The sequence below is a fragment of the Rhinolophus hipposideros genome (genome assembly GCF_964194185.1).
Source record: "Rhinolophus hipposideros genome assembly, chromosome: 23".
NCBI lineage: Eukaryota > Metazoa > Chordata > Mammalia > Chiroptera > Rhinolophidae > Rhinolophus > Rhinolophus hipposideros.
In genome coordinates, this window is record NC_138069.1 from 43,327,120 (window position 1) to 43,352,737 (window position 25,618).

Sequence of the window (25,618 nt, forward strand, 5' to 3'; positions counted from 1 at the left end):
CCGAGAGAATATCAGAGAAATTATGTGGAATGAAAGAAGCCAGACATGAAAGATTTCATACTCTCTGATTCCATTTACAAGAAATTCCAGAACAGGCAAGAGTAACCTATGGTAACGGGAATGAGATGAGTGGGCAGGGGTGGGGGTGCCACCTGAATGAGGAAACTTGACTGGGATGGTGATTACAGACCTTTGTTAAAATTCATCAACCTGCATTGTGTTGTACATAAATTACAACTCAATAAAGTGATTTGTAAAGTGTCACCTGCACGGAGAGGCTGTCCTTGACTGCTCAGTGTCCAGTGGTATGCTCCTCCCTCTGCCCCCCACGCAGTTCTCTCTCACCTCCTGTCCCCCATCCATTCCCTTCATAATGTCCCTAAAAGTATCCTGTTTCTTAACCTGTTTCCACTTGGACCATAACTCCCTGGTGGCAGGACCGTCGAAGCCTTGTTTCTGTCCTGAGCAGCGAGAACAATGCCTGGCACAAAATAAGTGCTCAATAAATATCTACTGACTGCGTGAAGGCAGAACGAGAGGGAGAGGGGGCACGCCTTCCATGAGCATGGCGTAGTGTTAGCCCCAGAAAGGACGCAGAGGTCACGTGGTTGTGACAGAAGGACGGAGAGTGACGTGCCCGAGGCCACGACTAACGCTGGATCCCCTACGTCTAGTCCTTCTTCCTTATAGCAAATATGGCTCAGTTCACATGTACAGACGTACTCTACATACATTCACAAAATGCCTATGAGAACATAGTGTACAAATGTTTAAAGCATATTATTTTGAAAGTCTAGTTACCTATAAAAACGTTATTACAAGCAGATCCACTCCATTCAAGCATTAAGTTGTGACTTCCAATACAAGTGCTAATTTAAACAAATCTTTCTTGAAGCGGTGGAAATGAAATGGTAATAAGTTAATGAATGTTCGAGGGTTTAATTGTGGGCAGTGATGAGTCAGAGGCTTTCCAGTTCACCTGGGGTGCTGCTTACTGGCCATACTTCACAACTCAGATGGTCCCTAGCAAGTGGTGTGCCCAAGCTGACTGCAGGTCTGAACTACGGAATCTATAAACTTAGCATTTCCAGGAAAAGCCACCCCAGTAGCGTGTGCTCACACATTCCTGTCAGGTAGGCTACAGGAGGCAATTGGAACACAAGCACCTGCAATTAAGCAAAAGAATGGCATCGTACAGAACACGTTTTTGCGTCCTAATCTGATAACTGCCGACATAAATTACCTCCTAGAGGCAAGAGAAATACTGCGTGACATCAACATTGACATTTCATATTTTCAGAAATAAAAGGAAACAAAGAACATATATCTAAACCGAAATAACAAAGAACAATTTTATTATCAAATTAGACTCCATTTATAAGACAAAGCTATGCTCATCTTTGATATGCAAAGATAGCAAACTTAACTGTTTGGATTCAGTAAATCAGAAAAATAAACATGCGTTTTTTTCATCTCAGATAAACAAAACCTATAATTACCTATTCAAAATTCTGAATATAACTTATTCCTAATTCTTTCAAAATATTGTTTGCTTTTCCAAGTTACATTTCCCCTTCATCGACAGCGCGTTTCCCCTGAGGCTTGTTGTGTGCTTTTTTCTCTTTGGGTAAGGAAATTTGCCGGTATTACCTGACTTTGCTTCACAGGTCTTCATTCAGCCATGCAGCCAGCCAGCCATTCCAGGACTGCAGACCTGCTATGCGTAGCACCACGCCGCCCAGATGGATGTAGAACCACATGGGTTTCAGAAGGTCATTACCGAGGGGAGGGGAAAACTACTTGAGGACACGGGACATAGAAAAGCCATACAGGATCCTGACTCTCACCCGCCAAAGTCTGAACCTGAGATGTTGGCAGAAGGAGCTGCCAGCGCTGGGTGTGTGCAGGTCAAAGCGTGCAGACACTAACGCTAACCTGCCCGCCTTCCTTCTGTCCCTCCCCCCGCCTTCCCAGCTGCTTCTGCCTCCTCGGTCCCCCTTCGTCACCTTACCCGACACATTTACGGAACAGGAACGAGCACCTGGACATCCTTGGGAGGCCACGAAAGGTGGCTTCCTCCCTGCCCCTTGGGCCTGGGGAGCCTCCCTGGTTACCACCCAGCTCTCCTCTTCTATTGGTTCCGTTCTGTATTCTCTAAACATGCCACCCTACTTTCTTTTAGCTTAGCCAGAGTCATCCTTCGTGACCCGCAGCCAAGAGAATCTGATACCAGGCAACTCTCTGGGCTTCACTGACTGGCTAGTATATTCCATACAGAGCTTTAAAGAGCGTTAAGTCCCGTCGCTACCCCAGCACCCCAAGTGTAACTCACCCCTCTTTGCTGGCCTTGAGTCAGGGGTGTACACCTACCTGATGATCGGAGTCTCTTGGCCACCTACTCTGCGTCTCACACCTACGTGTGTGAAACAAATCTGACACCACCACCAGCCCCACCAACAAACAAAACTTGCTTCGCCCAAAACAGTCTCCCCATTTCTGGAAATGGAAACTCCATCCTATCAGTTGCTCAGGCCCAAATTCACAGGCTCATCCATGGCTTCCCTCCTCTGATACCCACATCCAGTCCGAGGGAGACGCTCCTGATTCTACTTTCAAACAGACCGGCACCTGCTACTTCTCAGCAGCACCACCCACACCACCGCGCTCTGGGCTCCGCGTTGCAAACAGGGTCCTGCTTTCTGAGTCTGTCGCCCACAGTCTGCGGGTAAGACCACTCTCCTCGGACGGATCCTGAGTGACACTGTGCCCCTGCTCCTCAGACCCTGAGTGCAGGCCGACGTCCTCACCATGCCAGGGGCCGCCTCTGGATCTGGCGCCAGCCACCACACGCCCCCGCCAGCCCCTCCCCGACTCCACATGACCCCACGGGCCCCCTCACTGCTCACCTCAGCGCCATCACACTCGATGTGCTCACCGATACGTCCCCAGCCCTGCTCCCTTCATTCATTCAGGTCTCCGCTCAAATGGCTTACTATCAGAGGCCACCTCGGATTCCACGTCTAACACAGCGCGTCCAGCGCATTTCCCACTCCATCACGCGTTTTATTTCCTCCTCACTGCCCGTCACCAGCTGGCATGCCGGATGTGCCTCACTGGCATCTACCCGTATGGAGATTTCCCCAAGAACAGGGGCTTTCTTTTGTTTGCTGCCACCTGTTCAGTGCCTGAAGAGTACCTGGCACGTAGTATGCCCTCAACAAGCCTGGTGAATGAATGAAAAATGCCCACATGGAAGTCAGAACTGTACATTTCTCACTCGGCCTTTCTCATAGGAACGTGAAGCAGCTCAAGCATCCCGCCAGCTACTCTTCTGGGAAGGATGATGAATTCCAGCCACTATTTCCGCTCGCAGTGCAACCTCCAGCTAACAAGGAGAAGAGGCGGCTGGTGACAGCGGGCCAGACTTGCACATGGCAATCACCCCGCAGCTCTTGATGCCACCCGCCCTGACGACCCTACACAGAGACAGTCCCCACCCCCACTGCCACCTCAGAATTTCACTAAGTCCACGCCTTATTGGAAGGCCACATGTGCCTTCTCTTTGTCAAAACTTCTGAGGTTAGGGACCAACAGAGCCCACCCAAAATGGATACATCACGCGCAGGCAGGCATGCTCAGTGTTGATGTGGACAAATGTCTGTGCGAGTCTGTGGCTCACGGCAACCCAGGCTAAGCTACAGTATTTCAAATTGAAAGGTGACATTCTAAAATAAGGAGAAAAAAAAGACTAAAGCAGTGTATTAAAAATAAAAGCATGAAGAACGTTCAGCAAACGAAAGTAAAAGGAAGAATGAGCCTGGTGCAGGGGAGAGCGTGAAATTCGAGTCAGGCAGACCTGGATTTGAAGCCTAGCTCTGCCGTTTGCCAGCTGGGTGCCCTTGGGTAGGACGTTAAACATCTCTCATCTCCAGTTCCCAGACCTCTAAGTGGAGCTAATTACACCTGTCTCAGAAGATAGTTGTGAGGCTTAGAGAAGATATACTCAAAGTAGGTGCTCAGTAAATAATAGTCGCTGTTAAAACTACTAATAGGCTCTGCATCTAATTTTTCAAGTCAGGAAACATTAAGACTTAACCACTGTCCTTGAAAATGGAAAGAAAAGTCATTTCATTGGAAGCTGAAAGCTCACATTTTGAAGGTCATGAGATAATGTTACCACGTATGGAGGCAGAGTGTCCAGATGAGGTTCTCCCTCCCGTGACAGACACAACGTCCCCACTGCATCAGGGAAGTGACCTCAGATAATCAGGTTCAGAGCAGGTGCAGAAGCTTGACCTGTTTCAACACGTGTGAGACATATTGAGCCAAACGTTCCAGTTTTAAGTGACACCTCTGGTGGCAGAGAACAGATCCAACGCCACCTGACTTTTGTCTGCCAAACCTCCGGGCGGGGCAATGCAGGAATGTCCCTTCATCTGCAGTCTGGAGCTCAACTTCTTTAGAAGTGGAAAGTAATCTGTCTCTGAATGTACAGACCTGTGCAGAAACCACACACACACTGATCTATGGTATCCGGCACAGCAGGTACTTAATAAATACAAGGGTGGTGATGGTTGGGAAATCGGAAACCACGGGCCTCGCAAAGTGCCAATAAATACCCATAACCGGCTTCCTCTCCTCTCTTTAAAAACGAAAGGCACATCGGCATATTATTCTGCTCAGATTGGTGATTTATCAAGAGCTCCACGGTTGTAAGCAGACCATGTGCTTGATGTAACGTTAAGCTAACGCCCTGCCAGTGTCTCTACATTATTAGCTCACCAGATATTAAACAGTCTTTAGCAAGAATTTGTAGTGCAATCAAAAGCTTATAAAATTAAGACTTGTTATTTCATTCGATATCCTTCCATCCTTCTTGAATCCACGCTGTCTCATGAATACATGTAGATTGCAGGTTAACAAAGGAACCACCACATAAGGATATGCTACTGGTTAAAGTAACCCTTCCCCCATGAACTGTGCTCCTGCTGACATTCAGGAGAAGCCCCGGTGTTTGAGAGGAAGGAGCCTAACTCAATCTCCTACCCCCGCCACTGTAGCAACTCTTCCCCAGGACTCATCCCAGCTCCGCCCAGCCATACTGTGCTCAACGTTAGAATCTTCCAGAATATTTCACAAGATTCTATCCTAGCTGCCTGTTGTAGAAGGCTAACAGTCTTCTATAAGAATGATAAATTGAGCCCTTATCTTTGTTTTACCCCAACTCAAGAGGCATTTGTTATCATTGGAATCAATATACAAGTGGATATCTAAGCAACTTTTAATAAAATAAAGAAAAAGGAGAACAGTTATCCCATTTCTAAGGTAACTGATCTTTTTACTACAACTTTAAAATATGACTTTTACATATTTCAGTATCTTCCCTGTTTCCAATGACCAAATAGAAACATTTGCTAAAGAGACCTCAGGACAGTGTAGGTCGGCGCCGGGCTCAGAGGCCCAGATGGGACAGAGTGAGACAGGGCTGACAGAAGGGACTGCACGGACGCTTAGGCGGGGGACAAAGCAAGCTCACGACCCACACTCACTTCAGTTTACCTTCGAAACCTGTTTGGCAAGGTTTGCACATGTCCTTTGGGAAAACAAAACAAGAGCATTTTCTTCTCGTGGATTTTTATCTGAGTGCAACCATCTGATGTCATGAATACTTGACTTTTAGCTAAGCTGATAGCGTTTCACATTTCTTTCAGAAATGTTCGTCTCTGAAACCTGCATATCGGGTACATCACCTTTAAGTTACATTGCAAAATGCCCAGTTATGAAATCTATGGCAAATGTTCTCTTGAATCACTTAAAGCTCCAAGTGAAGAAAATCTGCTTGCTGTTAAATATCCTGAACGTGGGATAAGCAAGAACACCTTGAAATAATGCTTAACTAATCACAAAGCAACTATTCTGCAGTAGATGGGCAAACCACTAATTAGACGAAGGGAAATAAAACTGTCATGGTAGGATAAAAGGATAAAGAGAAATAAGCAGTAATTACTGCTTTATCGTCAGTGGTATCAAACACGGCTCAGTAACAAGAGGGGAAAAGCCACGGAGCTGTAAGTAAATACCGGCACTCGTACATTAGTACTTGGAACTAAACACCACTCAGAGACGACGCTGACATCTCAGGGGTGCATTCAGAGGGGAAGAGGGGCCATAAAGAGGAAGGAAGGGTGCTTTACCTGGGGCGTGCAGCACACTGAGGAACAGCATTGCCTGTTTTCTTAACTGCTTAAACATTTCATGGCCAGTGTTCAAATCGCTGTTTACTACTGACTAGGTTACTAAGGACTGGGTGGGACAGCTGACTAGGTTATTCTCGTTGGTAAAGCTAGTTGGTACACTTAATATGTGAATGTAGCCAATAATGTTAACTGTTTTGTTTTAAACTTTAAAGTTTGGAGCAACTCACATTCTGTTGCTTGGAATGATCTTGTGTCCTTCTCTGAACCAGGTCACGTGAGGTCGGGGGCAGCTGGTGATGGGCAGCAGGTTGAGAACCGCTGCCTGGCCTTGAGGAACCACTTTCCGCTGGTCTGTCGCCATGAAATTGCCCATATCTGCAGAGAAAAATCAGAATTCTTTAGTTCTAGGAAACTTGCTTGGGGCGGGGGGGGGGGGGGAACCAAAGATGGAAATAGCTGCACCTGAGAGCAAAGTCACCAACACAGCTATAACTAAGCCATAGAACTAGAGACAACGGCGGTGCTGTTGGAGCAGGTCCGGTGTGAAGTGAAGCGTCAGGCCAGACGCCCACGGAACACACTCACCAGCAGGGCTCCACGGTCTGTATTGCTGCAACAACACAACAAGGTGTTTCTAATACTTTAGTAATGAAGTACTTGTGGACACTCATATTGCAATACATCCCGATGCCACACGAAGTGGTTTCAAGGAGCTCTAATAAAGAGCGTTAGACATCGCCCAGCTCCCAGACCTCTCAAGCGAGTCTGACCCAGGCACCCACCACTACCCTGCTCAGTTCCTATTTCTCTTCCTTTCTGGGGTGACTGTCTCCATGAGAGATCATTTGGGAGACATATTTTTAACCACTGATTCATTTTTAGAAGGTTCTCCAAACCCCATACTGTTGACTTAGTTTGGGGCAGGAAGGTTTTGTTCCAGTCTTTGTGCTACTGGTTACTAACATTTAAAAAATGGGCTCACAGGAAAAAAAAACCCAGCCATTAGAATATGGGTATAGTTGGCCAATTTTTAAATTAGTAACATTTGAAATTTTTGAAAACTTTTCATATTATGATTCGGTACAGATAAATGGCATATAGACCATTTTTGTCTGAATGTATCTAAATTTGGAATTGTCCACAGAAGATCTCTATTATCAATGGATTTTTTATTTAAAAGAAACTATTTCCTATCTAACAAGCAGCATTTAATATTCTAGGATAAAGATAAACTAATGAATGAAACAGATTAGGAAGACATTCACGGTTATTTTAAAGTAAAATCTGTTATCGAACAGAAGTAGAATGAGTCATAAGAGAAAAATCTAAGAGCTAGAGATGAAGGATAGAAACAAAGATATAAATAATTAAGCAAGAAAACATCTATAGTTTTATTTTACAAAATACAATTTAATATATTATAATAAATTCTAAGCTGTTAACTTATTCAAATATGCTTTGGGCATGATTTTACTTATTATGTTTCCAATTATTCAACTGAATATAAAAGTTCTGAATTATTCTGCAGACAGATTTAGCCCAGTGACTTCACTACCATGATTCAGAAAAATTTATGCCTTCCTAATAATTAAACACATAACTAAACATGTATTAGTATCTGCACCTCACTCAGTCACTCGTGATTACAGTAGCATAACTAGAAGTTACCTTACAGAGGAACACTGCAAAGGCCCTAAGTGGGGTCAACATGACAAATGAGCAAATACTCAACCAATAGCACAACCAATTTTGGAGCTCAGAGTTCTCTAAAATCTATTATTACACGTTAGTATGTAATTTAGTATGTAGTATGTAGTCAGTAATCTATGTATGTAATTTAGTATGTAGTATGTAGTCAATAATCTATTATTACATGTTAATATGTAATTTAGTATGTTAGCATGTAGTCAGTAGTTAGCACAACCCAATTTTGGAGCTCAGAGTTCTCTAAAATCTATTATTACACGTTAGTATGTAATTTAAAATTTCACAACACTTTTTGCTTTCTTTTAAATGAAGAGATATTTTGGTAGTAAATTCAAAATATAATAAAGCAGACAGGCCATTTTATAAGGAGCTTACCCGTCACAGTTTTGGACAAGAAAAGTGTGAAATACTTTGCATAAGCCGACTGAACACTACACTAAAATTCAAGCTCCCTGAATTTAGACACCTCCTTCAGTTACTGTCGAGAGTTTCATTCTCCCAAATGGTCTGGCCAACAGAGAATCAGTTAAGTCACTATAGCTTTAACGCCATCTGAAACATTACTGTACATGTACTTTTGTAGTGCTGCTAAAGGGTTTCTAAACAAATCATCATTGCAAAGAACTGATGATAAATTGATGAAATTTTATCTAATTGGGTTTAATTTTTTATTCTACAAACATTTGAATCTGAATATAATGAAAGCCAAGAGCAGCGAACTAATTCATAAAACAGAAGGCAATTTGTTCCTTTTGTTTTGATTTATCTGCCACAGTGCTTATTGGGACCTCAATCTGTTGAATTGAAAAAGTGGCATTTCCCTCATTAGCCCCACTATCACCACTGGACCAGCTACACGGGCTATTTACTCATCTCTCCCCAAGTTTTAGCAATTATTCTATGCCAAACAGAACACGAGACAGAATCTCGGTTCCTGGGCTGGTTAACAGACGCTGCTGAGCATTCCCACACTTTCTCGTTAGTCAACTCTCGGAGATCTTTCAGTGTATACATACATGCGACTTGAACTTCCGATCTTCTCTGTACTAGAGCCCCCATTCTGTTGCGCGCCACGCAGCGGTAAAAGCCAGCATCCAGCCTCCGCAAAGACGGAATGATATACCTGCCAAGTACGGAAAAGAAGTATTAGTCGTTCCATGTCTAGAGCAGCCCCGGCATCTCATGTGGTAGGTAGGTGCCCAACAAACACATCCCCTTTTGGTAAACTCCTATCTATGCCATCCTTGCCTCAAGTGCAACTGCCTTATGAGATCTGCTGGGTATCTGTCTCCCCATCTAGGCTGTGAATGTTACATGCAATACGTTCCAGCTCTGTCTTTTACATCAATGAACCCCTGGTGCCCAGCACAGAGCCAGACACACAGGTGACATCACTCACTGGTTGAATGAATAAGAAACGTTAAACAACTAAAAACATTACACTTAAACTAGACCTCTCGACACAGATTTTGTAATTCTCTCTCTCAGAATTTCTAAACATTATTTCTAGAACTGGCAACAGTCTAGTGTCGTGTCACTTTTTATAACAGTTTAAACAATGCTTTCAGGATGAGATACAGGTGCCATTAAGGCAAAGGAAGCGGTGACATCATGACACAAGTACCCTCTCTGCTCACTGTTGTAGACATCTCCCAACACAATTGATAAGCTTCTCCTTCTCTCTTCTCCACATATGACCCAACGTTAATTTTAAGAGCTTTCTGGAGGACTAAAAGGTCATTTCATTTGTATTTCCCATTCCTGTGACTATAAGTAACCACCCTTCAAATCAATGCCTTTCGAAAAATTTCAGTAAAACTATACAGGGCAAAAAGGTAGGTAGATACAGTTTTCATAAAAGCCTTACTTTAGGTTTACTGTTGGTTTTATAACTTAGAATGTTTTGAAATCTATAAGCAAGTAGGATACATAACCAAGGAGTTCTTGAAGTGAGTTTTATAGCTCTGGAGCCCAAACCTTTCACGCTACATAAGAGAATGAGTTCATTGATTGCTTTCTAGGCCACGTTCACAAATATGTCAAGAATAAGGTTTGAGGCTTAGATACTTTTCACACATGGAAAAGTATCCCTCTAAGAAGGAGAGAGCTAAAACCTATGGTCTCCTATTTTTCAAAAAAGAAAAAACCCAATTATGCTATCCCTTTACTAAAAAGATGTTCCAGCAATAATTATCTTCAATTTAAAAAATACTTCCTCTTCCAAAGTACAATCAGAGTAACTTAAAAAAAAATCAGGTAGAAGCCACCATGTATGGTATGCTTTTTGCTCAGGTCCTAAGCATGCCTTGAAATCACTTAAATTCAACTAATTGCTCATCTTTTTATTCAAATATGTCCAATTAGTCAACCTGAAAAAGGAACTGAGAGGCATAATTTTTAAGTGAATGAAACATTTGGAGAGTATGGCCAATTCAGTATTAAGCAAATATTAATCAAAATATGTTTTTCCTCTGATAACCATCTTAAGATCCTATTCCAAGATTAACACAATCTTTTATGAGAAAAATATTGCTGAGTTTCAAACTTCAAAAGTTGATTTTTTTTTTCCCCCTGAGGAACGGTTATCTCAAAAAAATTAATTAGTGAATATAATCAGAATAATAACAAACTGAACACAAAGAGTCAGTGCCATTTATTTAAATTTTAAGTAAGACTAGAAGCGGGGCATTTTAACATCGTATACTGTGACTGTACTAAAGAGTTTTGAGATTAGGCTAAAACAAAGTCAAACGTTTTTAGAAGAGAAATAACCAAGTTACTGGAGTACATATTTGAAAAACTATTTCATCATTGCAACAGTTTCATCATTGCAACATAACCATATTTATATAATTGTTAGTCATTCTATGTTTCCTGTTTGCACTATTCTAAATAGATTTTAAATTCTTATGAATTTCTATAGCACTCCTATATACTAATGCACAAAAACAGCACTGCTTTCAAACAACGAGAAACATCCAAAATTGAATATTAGGCATATGCTGTTTGGTGCCATCTCTTTAGTTTTATGTTTCACCAGGGGAAGGAACTACACAAAAAAGTTGCAAAGTACTCCACCTATTACAAAAGTTCCTACACAAATTATGTTCACCTAACAGATGGGTATATTCATTGCAGGCCTATTGTTTATAAACACACATTTTTAAGCAGAGAAAGTTTCCTGGCTCTTGATAAGAAACCATGATAAAATCTTGGCACCATATGCCACGAAAATACAGAAAATGCTGCTGGTCTCCAACAAAGCCGGCAGGGGCGTATGCATTTGCTGGGCCGTGCTGGTGCCACTGGACTGACAGAAAATGCTTGCCAGTGCTAGTTCATCATCAGGAATAGCACAGGAAAGGAAATCCAAAAAAATCACAACAATACTAAGGGTTTAAATATCCATTTCTGCTGAGTAGAACACTCCAGTCTGAACCACCACTCGGAATGGACCCGGACCAGTCCCAGAATTTCTCTAGGTCCATGGCAGCTCATGAACAGTTGCTTTACTAGCCCTTCCTCGAGTGGACATTTGACATTTCGTTTCTGTTTCTGTCTGCCTAGGATCTGCCCCACGTTCCTGTATTTAAAGAATTCTCCCTTCTATGCGTCTTGCTGAGACAGACCACTGCACCCACAGGGCTCAGGTATGAGACGGCACAACCACTGGACACACGTGTTCTGGATTTTTAGATCTAGGGCTGCTGACGCCCAGGAACGGGTCTGAAGGAGAACTTGCGTGACAATAGTGGGTGCGGGGAGCAGCGGAGCCCTGTGCCAACGGGCAGCGCAAGTGTCTTATGCCATTTGGGGCAGCGGTTCAAGAAGCGGCATCCAGGGGCCCACGTTACCAGCAGCAGGACCCTTGTTCAAACAGTAAGAAAAATAGCTTGTTCCGCTAACCTGTTTGTATAAGGTCCTTATAGAAACTGTAGCTGATGTCCTCTTGGAGGGGCCTCTGACGGATTGGACTCCATAGCAGGTACAAGTGATACTGAGGTTCAAAGAATGGACTCAATCTGATTAGTTTGGGCTCCATTTTTCATGTGAGCCACTGCTGTGGCCACCAGTTCCACATAGCCCTGACTGGCTTCATACACGTGCCCCTGGCAGCACCCTACATCAACCCCTGCCTCATACTTCTTGCTTCCTGTCCTAAGAAGTCTCTGGTACCACAACCAGAATATTTATTTGGGTATTGTATGAGTAACCAGAAATGAGAACTAACGGCCACAGCGCCATAACTCATCAGTTGAGTATGGGAACTCAGAGAGAAATATTCTCTTCTTGCACCCGTCATATTGGACAGTTCTGAGGTGCATTTCATAAGGCTCCATAAATTCCCGGTGGGCTTTAGCTACAGCCACCTGTAATGATCATCAATTTGATAATGACCTTGACTTGGTTTTGGGTTGGTTGGGTTGGGTTTTCCTCCTTCCCTGTTTCATTGCTCTTGCCTTTACTTTTGTGCTTGAGAACAGAACACAGACCCAAACAGACCACCTCATGCAAGTCTTTGTCTCCACCACCGTCCTCAGAGAATCTCGGGTTATTAGACATAATAAACCTGTCTAACTTGCTGCAAATACTTTCCTGGTTAATTATTTTCCTTTTTATTTGTAATGATAATTTGAACATACAGACATTGTAAAATTGTGTATGGTTATCAGGATCTGTTTTGATGACTTTTCCAGTGCTTTTCGTACTTTGTGTTGGTATGTTTAGAGATCATTAATCTTTGTTTCCTTATAGTTTAATTTTGTAATTTAACTCTTAAATGTATCTCAAATTTATTTTGGTGTTTGGTATAAGATGAAGATCTATTCTGAATATTGTTTCCAAATAACTGATTTCTTTACCATTGGTTCTAATGCTCATTTGATTATATATATAGTTTATGCATATGATGGTCTAGTTCAAAACACTCTTCTGGAATACTTCTGTTTATTTCTATTACCACTAACATGTCATTTAGTTGCTGTGCCATTCTAAAATGCTCCTGGAAGGGAAAATTCCTCCCCATCATTCACCTTTTTGAAAATTTGTTGGTATTCTTTTCTGTTTATATTTCTACATGAGCTTTGAAACCACCTCATCAATCAAGTTACCCCCAGAAGAATCCCATTGAGCTTTTCATTGAAATTAGGCTAAACTTCTATAATAATTTCAAAGGAACTGACATTTTTAGTGTTAAGATTTCCTATTTAGGAGTCTCTTTTATGTCTCTCAGTGAAGTTTACCACTTTCTTCATGTAGGTTCTACTCATTTCTTATAAAGGTGATTCCCAGAATTTGATAATTTTTACTGATAGTGTGAATTTTTTTGTCTTTTTATAAGACTTAAGAAAAAGTAACTTTTCCTTAACCATTCCAATCTTTTTCAGGAATCAAAAAAGAATAAACATCCATCGACTTTCTATTGTTACACTGTCATAGAGACTGAACCACAGAGCCAGTCCACATAAGGAAACTATAACACTTCCGCAGTTCAGAATAGCACTCATTCCTCTTTTATAACAATGAGTATTGCGCCAAACATTAAGACATTTTTGGCTTACATATACATACTTTGAATATAACTACAAAATAATTTTTATCCCCAGATAGAAAATAACTTAGAACAAATGTTTTCTAGAACAGATAGGTGTCTGCCTATTACACGTGTACAGACTTGGTTTGATCACTGTCATTTTGCCAGTGTGGTGACCTGCGCTGAAATGGGTAAATAAGCCTCAATATAAATAATACAACATTTGAAACTCACTGGAATTCATTATGCAGTTTAACCAGAATACAAGCAGCAGAGAAAATACTATTGTTATTGTTTTGTCAAAGCTGCAAAAGGTATTTATATTATTTACTCTTTTATAGGGTTAACATTTTCGTAACTGACACCAAAAGTGGGAGGGAGATAGGAAGTCAGTTTCAGGTAGGAAACAATTGCCATTATCATGAGGTAGCCATGTTTTTCAGTTTGAGACTTAGAACAGTCTCATGAAGCTTAATATATGACAGCTGAAGGTGCTTATTGGAAGCAAGGAGATGAAAGAGTAATTTGAAAAACTAGCAGGAGATTTTTAGCCACGTTTTGTAGCTCGAAAACAATCATGACAAAACACAGTGGATCCTTGATAACCTGTCTCAGTGTCTGAACCCCCCAATGAACGGAATATAATTTATCACGTCTACCCCAAACTATCCTTGCTTCAGAATAACCCATTTCTTCTTATCGAGTGTCTAGGGAAATGGTAGTGAAGGCCCTACCTTATTTTGATGGTCCCCGTCCAATGAACCAGCCCCTCGGTCTTGTTCCACGACAACCAACGGGGCCTTGTCTTCTAGGGGATTATCCAGAGTATATCGAAGGAGCAGGTATATTTTCTCGTGCAAAGAGCAATGCAAAGAGTCACGTCTCCTCCCATATTTTCAGGTTGACACCAAAATTGTCTTATCATAAATTAAAATAGTTACATATAGAATTATGGCACAGTGTATGTTTTGTCATGGTAGAAGAAAACTGTTACACCACTGTTTTAAATGTACCCAGTGGAATCTCAGCCATATAGTGATTTCAATATCCACACAATCTATTTAATGAGCTCTGTAACAGATAGAACTTTCATATTGTTTCTCTTTACTCTTTGAACTGTAGCATTAAATCTATTTGCCCCACAGAATTTTATTCTAATGTAACATATTTTTATGCCGAAAGATACTTATCGATTGCCCATACATCTCTGAAATAAATATATGCATGTAAATAGCAATTTAAAGAGAATTTCCTTTGACCAAAAGATTCTAAGCGCATAAAAAATTTCTTCTGGATTACATGTTCACCATTAATCAAAACAACATAAATGTATTACATATTTTGAAGAATAATGATTAAACATTAAAAATTTAGAAAGGAAATGTGTTTCTTAATGAGATGGAAGTGACTGATATTTTTTTCAATTACGTTACATTTCATTGAATGGAAAGTTATTTACTACTAGAGTGAACAGAATTAGATAAAAATTAACAACAAAAAGAAGAGAAAGTATTGACTGCATATTTGCATACGGTTCATCTAAACCTAATGAATACATGGAAGAAATAAACAAGTAGAGAAAAAGTTGAGGCACAGCAACAGCAAAACACACTGAAGTAATAAGACCGGATATAGATTTAGAATATCAAATAATCTTTTCTGCCATGGTTAATGAAAGTGTGTTCTGAATGAATGTTTGAGAAAATAGAACGTGCTGACCTTCCTACAGTGCATGTTCCTTCTGTATCCAGACCCGACACGACCTGACGATGTAACCACAACTTTTTACCCCTCTGCCCCCGACATCCGTAACTGACGCCTCGTCAAGCCCTTCTCGTTTCTGCACAGGGTGAAATGCACGCAGAGATTCGCAGAAAAATATTTCTCAACTTGTTTGCTCCCTCTAACAAGTCTCGAATGTTCCAAGTCTAATATATACAAACGGATAAACCCCAGGGCATTGCTGTGAGCTGCTGCCTGGGTGAAACGAGGGGCCCTCACCTGCGTATTTCCTGCAGATGCTGTCTGTGCTCTGCAGTCACTGAACATGTCTTGAGGCCCAGTATAGTGCGTGACGGAACGGGAAAGGTAAGTGGGTCACCAAAAATTGGTACCCGCCCATCTACACAACATACCGAAATTGAGAAAACCACAAGCTTGGTCAAATATCCCATATCTGGTATCATGCTTTGCCCTTAAAAAAAGGCAGTACAGCGTAAAAGGCCAGAGGCTCTTCTATGGGGTGTCTTCCAGGGCCCGATACTCTGTTTTAACCAAATACTATGCACTGGGCTTGCAGCGTGTCCTCGGAGGGATCCCACACGGAGACTCAGTCAGGAGATGTGCTTTCTGTTGTGAAATGGGACACAGAGCCCAAGAGGACAGGAAAAGAGGCCTGGCAGGCGCCAGCGCAGAGGCGTGATCGTGGGCAGCTCACTTTCAGAAAACACACGTGGAAGCAGCTTCTCTGCCACACCCATGGCCTCTGACCCCAGTTTAAAGACCATGCACATTACAGCTTCTTTTTATTAGGAAGAACAATCTGGATTTTTCTGAAATGTCATTCCTTTCTTCCTGGGGCACCAAAACATCAGGTCATTTAATTTGTGATGCCTCTGAGACGGGTTTTGTTATCCCCACGTTGCAGATGAGCAAAGTAAGACAACACTCATTAGCTAACTCGTGCAAAGTCCCACAGATAATAAGTGGAATAGAAGTATCTGAACTCCAGCCATCTGCCATTAAAGCTGATGACTCATCTATGGTTCTCATTTCTCAGTTCACGTCTTTTTCTTTCTTAGATTCCTCTCACAAACCAAGCCTATGATGTCACCTTATAATAATCTATAACGTTGCCTAGGATTTATTAACAGAGTTCTGGTGGGCCAGAAAACATGCTGTTCACATACATGAGAGCCTTTTACAGCTCACAGCACCACAAATGAGGTACGACCACCTCCCTCTGCAGATACTGGAAGTGGGGCTAACAGGCGGGTTGCCCGCCGTTCCGCTGTAACACTAACTGGTGCTGAGCTGGAGTTCCAGCTGAGGTCTGTTTGATGTCAATGTAAACCTACTACCTGCTATGATAAATCACTCCCCCAACGCCACTCTCTGACAGCATCGGCCTAATGAAGAGAGAGGAGGCCACAAACTCATGTGTGCAGGGTGCAGGCAGAGGATGGAGCTGAGCTAAGCAAGAGCAGCATTAGGAGGCACGGGCACTAGACAGTGCGAGAACCAGGGTGGCTGTGCCTTTCCCACAGCGCCACCCTGCCCAGCACATGCTCCTGTGTGAAGCTGCAGACCCGTGTGGCCAGGCCTTGAGACTGGTCAGGACGGGCCGGAAAGCAGAACTCTCTATCAAACCTTACAATTGTTAAACGCTGGCAGTCAATGAAGAGATCTATTCTGTGTGTACCCAGACATATTTTTAACTGCGGGCAGGCTGAAAGCGGTCTGTGGAGCACCGTATCCTAGCCTGAGGTAAGGAGCGATGTTCCTCATGGAGAAGCTCATTCCTCTGTGGAAAAGTCCTCAAGAGCGCGCTGTTCTCCCTCCTAGCTCGTGGTACCACTGCTTGCACTCATTCGCGGTGTCTTGGACTTCTTGGCATCACTAATTCTCCACCCAACGTAGCAGGAACATCAGCGCCCATTAGAACACTCCCCAGGGACGTGCGAACCTGGGGAGACCTGAGGCATCGCGGTGAGGCCACAGCACAGGTCACCTGACCTGTGGCGCACCCCACCTCAGTGCTCAGGCTCTGTCCCCAGCATCTCTCTCACTCCTGTACCAATACCCAGCACTAGCACGAGTCCCATTAACACCCATTTTTGCTGCTGAATATAGGGGTTCTCCTCGGGAGCCCCCTTCCATGGTTCCCCCTTTCTCATCGCGACTCTCAGTTCGTCAGGGAAGTGTCTGCTGACATCTCAGAGATGCAGATGCTACTGTCATAGAGGAGTGTGTTTAAACATTTATGCTCCTCCGATCTGAACAATACAGGCGGGGGCAGGGGGGCTACTGCCACGAGAAAGCAAGTTTATCACCCTAAAGTGTTATTTGCATTCCTCTGCAACCATAGCTTTTCTGGTCTGGTAATTTCACTAACGGGTTTAGTTTTCCAGCTATAATGATAGACTTCCTAGGTGTAAATACAACCTATGTCAGAACAGTAAACCCCATTCTAAGTTCATGTTCAAAGTATTCCTTTAATCCGTGATGCACTGGAAATGCAACCCAGTATCTTCACCTCTTGTGCTATGATGGTCCACGAGCACATACTCAGAACAACCTGAAACGGAATCTTGTTTCCAAGCAGTCACTTACCTGTACTCGCTGCTGTAGGTGGTGAGCTCAGTGTCATTGTGCAGCCACCTGAATTCCAGAGGCCAGCTCCCCTCGGCAAGGCAGGTGAGGACGAGGCGGTTCCCTTCCAGGTGAGTCTGCGGTAGGCCTGGCTCCGTTTTAAAGTACGGCACCACGTCATCTGAAATATTCAAAACCAGAAAAGAAGACAGGAAAGGAATGAATGGAGCACGCATGACAATGGCACTCATCCAATGAACCATCACTTGCTTAAACAGACCTAATTTTCAAAAGTAGAAATGACGGCTTTTTGTCCCAACAGTAGCAAATAAGGCCTGACCCCCTAGAAACATGCAATACCCTGGAGACTATTCCCAAAGGCTGGGAGCTCCCTGGTAGCGCCACTGGAAAGTATTTGGCAAGTTCGTGCTCGCTATTTCCACTGATGATTAATACTTATTTATCGAAGGGGCATACTGGGCGACCCCTGCTCATGCACCCGGGGGTGGGGGGAGGGTAATGAGGCATTAGGGTCTATTCCTGGGCTCTAGAAGAGAAATGGCTTCAGTTGCTTAAAAAAAGTAACTAGGATGAGCAAGATAAACGGCGATGTACTACGACACGGATCACAATCGGCTTTCATCTCACACACACGGTCTCTTTTAGGGCCTTTCCGTGGGCACAACACTGGGAGCCCGTGGGTATTCAGACAAACGGACACTACACATCGATGGCAATGCGCCGAACACTGCTACACATGACCACCGCAACACTGATGAACCACATGGAAACACGTAGCGTGAAAGAGGCCAGATGGAAAGAAGGTTACAGCATACGCTTCCATCCAAAAGTTCACACAAGTTCAAAACCAGGCAAAATTAATCTGTGCTGTTTGAGGTCAGGATGAGTGTTGCTTCTGGGGCTGGGGTGGTGGCGGGTGTGACAGGTCTGCTTATGGAGAGCAGGTCAAGATCTATTTCTCTATATGGTTACATGGCAGCACCTTGTGAAAATTCATAGAAAATCATTCTACATATGACTTATGCAATTTATGTGCATATGCTTCAGTAATTTAAAAAGTTTATATAGGTAGGACCCTTAGCTTCTAGTTCTATCTCTAATTAGCTACATGACCCTGATTCTGTTCTTCATCAGTAAAATAAATAGAATTAAATGACTTCTCGTTTTCCTAAAAAAATTCCCTCTGCACACCTGCATTACCAGCTTCCCGTCTACTGTTGGGGCCTCCTGACCTCTCAACTCACATTAACACTCAGATTTTTCTGTCTGAAGCCAGGCTAAACCCTGCCCCACCTCGGGGCCTTTAACGCGCCCTTTCCCCACCTGGAAGTTCGTCCCACTCTGTGTGTGACGACTATCCTCATCCTTCCCGTTAACAAAGCCCCTCCCCACCAACACGCCCTGCCAACTAACACTTATCGGATTTTGAAATTCAACTGTTTCTGGATAATACCTGTGCCTTCCCAACAGCTAGACCAATGCCAAGAACAACGTAGATGCTAAATAAATGTTTGCTGAGTGAATAATACAATAACACAAGTCACAGCAATAGCTGGATTTGGTGAGTATTTACTACGTGCTGGAAACCATTCTAAGTGCTTTTCATGCATTATCTTCTTTAGCTCCCACAAGCCATACAAAATAGTTGCCGTCATCATACTCCTGTCCAGATGGGTAAAGAGAGGCAGGAAACTGGGCAACTTGCTCAAGGCCAGCCAGACAGTAAGTGGTAAAATCTTGACTTAAAACCCACATAATCTGTCCAGAACCTATCAATTATACATAACTCCAAATGTTGCAGGTTTCTCAGTGAAGAAACTTTTTTTCCAAGAACCCATATCTTAACTACCAATTTTCGATAAATTTGTGGACTCACTTAACTGGACTTTAAAATTAATGTATTTTTTAAACAAACTAAGCATCAAATAGCATATTAAATTGAGACTGTTTTTATTTTAAACTGTCGCACACAGTTTCTTTTGCACTGACTATATGGAATTTGAACATACAGAGTTACTTCCCACTGTACGCCGTTGCTGGTATATCGATAAATGCAGGTTACCAGCCTCTTACTAGTATTCACCCAAACGAGTCAATGTTGAGTTGCACTGGCGAGTGTGGTAAGGGCCTATAATACGGACACAGCCTGGTCACCGCGGAGTCACGCAGGAACTGAGAGCTAGCAGATCGGTAGCGTCATTTCCTCCGATCACACCAGGTGCCCCTGTGCCCAGGCTCTGAGGCAGTGAGGGGCCTTGGGAAGAAGCAAGGGCTGTGAACAAGCAGCGGTGTGGGCAGGGGGTGGCTGGAAGCGGGTGAGCAGGGCCTCGGGGGCAAGGCAAGCCCACGGCCAGGTTTCCATACCATGCCTGTGACTGTCAGGGTGCCCACTGCACCTCACAAGTGTTCTCGTGGGAATAATATCACGCATGACCACCCGATTTACATGCCTTCGACAGCAGTCCTGCCAGAAGTGTAATGATGGTGATGGTTGGCTGGTATCAGAAAAGGACAGCAGAGAGCCTGGGATGGAGTCAGAAAGCTCATTCCGGCTGCAGTGGGCACGAGGAGTGAAGAAGGACCAGAGAAGTCGGAGCAGACCAGTCAGGAGGCCACTGCAGTGACCAGGCAAATGCTCGGAAAGGTCAGGGTGGCTGGGCCCCAGTGATACTAGTGATTTGGTGGCGATGGAGAGAAACCGATAGCTTTAGAACAATACTTAGGTGGCAAAAAAGATTTAGTGGTGGCTTGAATATGGGGCTGAGGGAAAGGATTCTTAAGTCTCTGAATGGCGCTGTCTCTGTTCAATAAACACACTGATTCTGTAATCAGCACGGAAAATAAACAAGAATGAAACACACCTGCTGTGGCCTTAGAGGTTACAGTAGTCTCGGTCTGACGCAGGAACAGAACGGGTGACGTGTCAGTGCTGTGACTGAAAGATGCGAGTCGGAGGCAGGGGCTGTCACTGCCTGTCCTGCTCCAGGGGTGCCACCTGCTGCACGGCCCGTCACCTGCCCATGCCCGTTTCAGATGCATTTAGGTTTTCATGATCCACCGTATGTCCAGTCTCCCCTGGCAACGCCCTTTAGCTAAATCGTGCCTCTCATGACCCAAGCAGTCCCAGAAAGCTCACCTGCAATGGCCATGGCTTTGACACCTTGGGGGCGACTGAGCAACAGGCTTTCTTAATGTCCTGCCATGGGCACTGTATTTAACAACAGAAAAGAAATGCCACTGCATATGGTGCCGGTGTCCTATAAGACTAAGTCATAAGACACACATCTTTTTGAAAGAAAATGCTTCAAGACAGACACTCGAGAATCTGAATTGGTTTCACAGTTGACAGAGCATCATCAATGTAATGTATTATGTCATGGTTCTGAATGTAAATGATACCATCATGCAATTTTTCATAGAATTCGTAGTTTACTAAACATGCCTGTACTATGTAGAAACTATGCTGGGTGCTGTGATCTAATAGGAAAAGAAATCTTCACAACAAGTAGTTTCATACAGCTGCCAAGCGCTTATCCTGCAATGCGAACCACTGTAGGATACGATCAGCGCAGATGCTAACCTTTACTCATACATGAGGAAGAAGGGCGGCAGGCGTGTCAACGCTCTGGGATCTTACGTGTCTACGCGAAAACCATTGGCGCCAGTATTTCCGTGTTGATGAGCCCACGTGCAGAAGAACACGCTACCTCTCTGAGCCAAGACTGATGACCACTGGAGCATACCCAGCAGATCATGAAATGAAAAGAGGCATAAAGGTAACAAATCTCAGCGCTTTGGGCAGAGAAAGAGAGATGGGAGGATTCGTACTCAGGTTGGCTGAGATCTTATACACCTTAAACGGAACAGAGAAAAGTCTGAAAAGATCCACTGTGGCAAAAGTGATTGAGTTACATGTGACATAAGATTATCCAACTCTGACCTGGAGAAAAGCCACTGGTCCACCTGATGCTCTCTGAGAGGTGTGTGTGTGTGTGTGTGTGTGTGTGTGTGTTCCCAAATAACAACTACTAGAGCTCCAAATGAGAAGAGATTAAGTATGCTTCTGTATCCTTACAACGAACACTGTGAGACCCTGGAATGAATAACTAAGGGAAACTGAAATTTCCATTTTCACATACTTTCAGCAGAATATAAATCATCTGTGAAAGAGAGGCTCCTCTGTCTGGATCCCACAGGTTTCCAGTCCGTCCAGAGGAGAGGGATGGACTTACTGTTCTCACCAGACAACATCATCATTTTATGATGTCGAAGTCACTTCCCTAAATGGACTTCAGGTTTGCGGATGTAACGGAAATGCATTTAACTTCACCTGTCCAATGTGAGGACAGCCCTTGCTCATCTAGAAGGAGCCTCGACACACCTGCCACAGTAGGAATCACATGTAGGAATCACAGTAGGAGCCATGAGGAAGCTGGAGAATGAGACTCTCCAAAATGGAGTCACTTCCTGCAGCTCTGGGCTTCATACCAGCAGGAAGGGTGAACGCACAGTGGGCTGTAACCCACGGAAAATGGAGGACCTATTCCCAGAAACTCCTTCATGGCAGAAGGGTTGGGAATCAAGCACTAGTTGTCAAGAAAGTCAGACATCAGCTATTCCTATGACTCGGCCAACGAGAGAGCTCTGGCTGGGATAATCAGACGTAATCTGTTCACTAACTTCCCTTTCTCCTCCATCAGAAAGTGATAATGAATAAAGAAATAAGAATCTACTTCCACTTAGCAGAGGACTCAACCGTACCACAAACAAGGGGTCTGAGGCAAACGAACCCCACCTGTTCTGGAAAAGGTTGATGGAATGTATTACGCCCCGTCCCGGCACCGTCTGTCTGCCACGTGAGAGTGGCGGCTGAACAGGAATGGCAGCGGAGACGGCGCCATCAGCCGAGCGGCCTCCGCTGCCTGAACTCTGCCTTCTCGGCCGCTCAATCTCCAGGGCGACTAATCTCTTGGTTTGAACCACTAATCTTCCTTTCAGAACTTCTTTTATATCAAAATCAAACATTTTCATGCCCCAAGCTTATGAATTTACCACTAACGGAAAGTTCCATTTTTCAAATCCCAGGGAGAAACAAAAGCACAGGGCATAATGCATCATTTGTGAACAACTCCTCTGAAAAACGTGGGGAGAGGATTCCTAGCTGGTAAAAACAGCCATTCGAATTTCAGATGCTGGCAGGTCATTAGGTCCGCCTCCTGAAGCCAAGAATTTAATCTCACAGTACATGCTGCTCTTCCTGTAAGAGTAATACTAATCTGTTAAAGAAAACAGTCATACAGTTCACATGCATTTCTGAGCTGAAATTTAAATGTATGATCAGATCTGTCCTATAGTTACATATGCAAATATGGAAAGGTCACATCTCAATGCTTACAGGATAATCCTACCATCTTTCCCTGAAAATAAGACCGGGTCTTGTATTAATTTGTGTTGCAAAAGATACATTAGGGCTTATGTTCAGGGGATGTCATCCTGAAAAATCATGCGAGGGCTTATTTTCCGTTTAGATCTTATTTTTGGGGAAACCAGTACAGACAACTGTCTTAGAACAAAGTCCGCTGTATGTTCTAGGTCAAGGTCATTCAAGCTGCGTTTCCTGTGACCTCCTGTATAAACTCTGGTGGCAAAAACTGAAATGAAGCAGGAGGAGGAGGCAGCTCTATCATCACAGCTAATTCTCCTTGCTTCTCAGAAATGTTTATAAATACTTTCCAGGTATAGACTGCAAATACAGTTGGATATATCCCTATATTCTGTGGAACTAAAAACAATTAGCCAGCTTCTCTGGAAGTCCCTTTATACGGTTCCAAAACTGTCTCATAAAATAAGTGAATGTCAGAGATTTCAGGGTGAAAGGTAGTTACAATTGAGCAAGTATTATATACATATATCAGATGTCACACACAATAACAACCTAACTTCGCTATGACGACGACTACCAAACACAGGAATGGGACGCTTTCCATGCCGCCCCACTCTCTCAAGCACCGCTGCTGAGGCAGGGCTGGGTGCTGCGGAGTAAGTCGGGGTACCACTGTGCACAGCGCATCTCCCACCAGCAGCCGGAGGGTCCTCCCCTCCTTCTCAGTCTTTGCAGAGCTCCATCCGCCCAGAAGAGGAGGCATGAGACGGAGGTCCCACAGTTACAGGGGCACTGAGTGTCCCCTAGCTGCTCGGCACAGGGATAACAGCTGGTCCCTGCCCGGAGGAAGCGAGGGGCGAGTCAACAAGCCAAGGGGACAGAGACGTGAAGCCACTGCCGAGGGCCCGCGATGGGGTCCATGGCCATGGACCTCCCATGCCTGCAGTGTCACAGACCAGCCAGGGCAGGAGCTGAAGGGGCCCCAGTGCCCAGGGAGCCCCGGAGACATTAGGCTCCACAGGGGCTGAGGCTCCGAGGTCTCACAGGAACGCGAGGGCTCAGTGCTGCTTTGGCCACACAGTGGTTCTTCGAAGGCTTTTGAAGGCTTGGTAAAGAACTGTCCCATCCTTTATGACAAACGAGAATGTTTCTAGATAAACACACTCCTGCACTCCAACTAAGAAGGAAACATCCACGAGCCCATCTGCACGTATGTTTGTGCTGTGACAGATGTGCCGTGCCACGGGAACACCTGGCACCTGCAGGATGAAGAACGAATGGCCTGGCAGGGCCCAGGGCAGGGACTGGAAGCTTGGTCAGCGGCCGAGTTTGGGGAGCCAGGGCCAGGACGCCTGAGCACAGCCCTGACCAGCAGGTAAAAGACAGACTGTGTACCCCTCTTCTGCGTCTGTCCCACTGTTTCCTGGAGGTGGGGGGCATAATCAGAAGAGGAAGCACACAAACCTCGCACTGCGCAGTCACCGTTTTGGGCTCAGAAGTTGACTAGACAGTGTGGGGTTTGCTCTGAGCAGACTCGTTTGTCTGCAGTACTCTCCCGGTCTTTGGATCCGTGCATGTAAAAACAGGGAAAGCAGGAGGGGTCCCCAAGATTTCCATTAAACAGCACTGTGAACAGCTTGTCAGTGCACTCAGTTAGGGGGAAGTCAAACTGATTATCTCTGTTTTCTCTGAAATCAATACGAATTAACAGCATATTTAAGGGCATTCATGGGGTAAACCTACCCTTCCAGTATTTTCCCCTAAGAAACCATTCGAGCTTTCGGTGAGATTAATCTGCAGTGAGGCTGATGGTAGGGACACAAATGGTTGTATTTATGGACCGCTTCGATCCTGCAGTGTGCTAATCTATTCCAGCATAAAAATTAATAAGAAGAGGCAGTGGGATAAAAGCAATTCCCCTGTTTCTCCAAACTGAAATAAGCTCCCAGCTCTCCAATATTTTATTTCAAAGTAGGATTGCACTACACTATCGTTGCTATGGGTTGTAGTGAGAAAGTATGAGTAACCAAAATAAGAGGAGAGTTATCAGAAATAACCAACTTTGTTCTCGATTATGGTTCAATACTTCTTTCAAATATTCTTTCAAATAATCCTAAAAAGCCAACTCAGATTAAATAAAAGGCCAAAAAGTCCAAGAACAGAAACTCAGGTCTGAGTGACCTTCCCCCTGCTTAGATGTGCACTGGTGAATTTGCCACATCTATGCCAGCAATAAAACCTGGGACTCAGAAGGAACTGAAACGGTGAAGACTTAATTTTAGACCACGAAAATTCCATTTGAAAAAGAACTTCTTAAGGATATCTAAGTTCATACAGAGGAGGCCTATGGAGTTTAGCGAAGTTACAAAACATAAAGGTTTCTTAAAGAGAAGTACTCGGACATCATGGCAGCTCGGAGTCACTGCCTGGGTTCCAATCCCTTATGAGCTCTATCTACCCTACGAG

General features: G+C 43.9%; 1 protein-coding gene across 1 annotated transcript in view; it reads right to left on the reverse strand.

Moving 5' to 3' along the window:
• SDK1 (sidekick cell adhesion molecule 1) overlaps positions 1-25,618 on the reverse strand; it is a gene marked incomplete at its 5' end in the record, with an annotated part of 671,475 nt that overhangs the window by 403,864 nt on the left and 241,993 nt on the right. Inside the window, 3 exons of the mRNA XM_081035288.1 lie at positions 6,425-6,572; positions 8,921-9,027; positions 17,770-17,929. Coding sequence (XP_080891414.1) covers positions 6,425-6,572; positions 8,921-9,027; positions 17,770-17,929 — 415 coding nt within the window. The remainder of the gene's footprint in view (positions 1-6,424; positions 6,573-8,920; positions 9,028-17,769; positions 17,930-25,618) is intronic.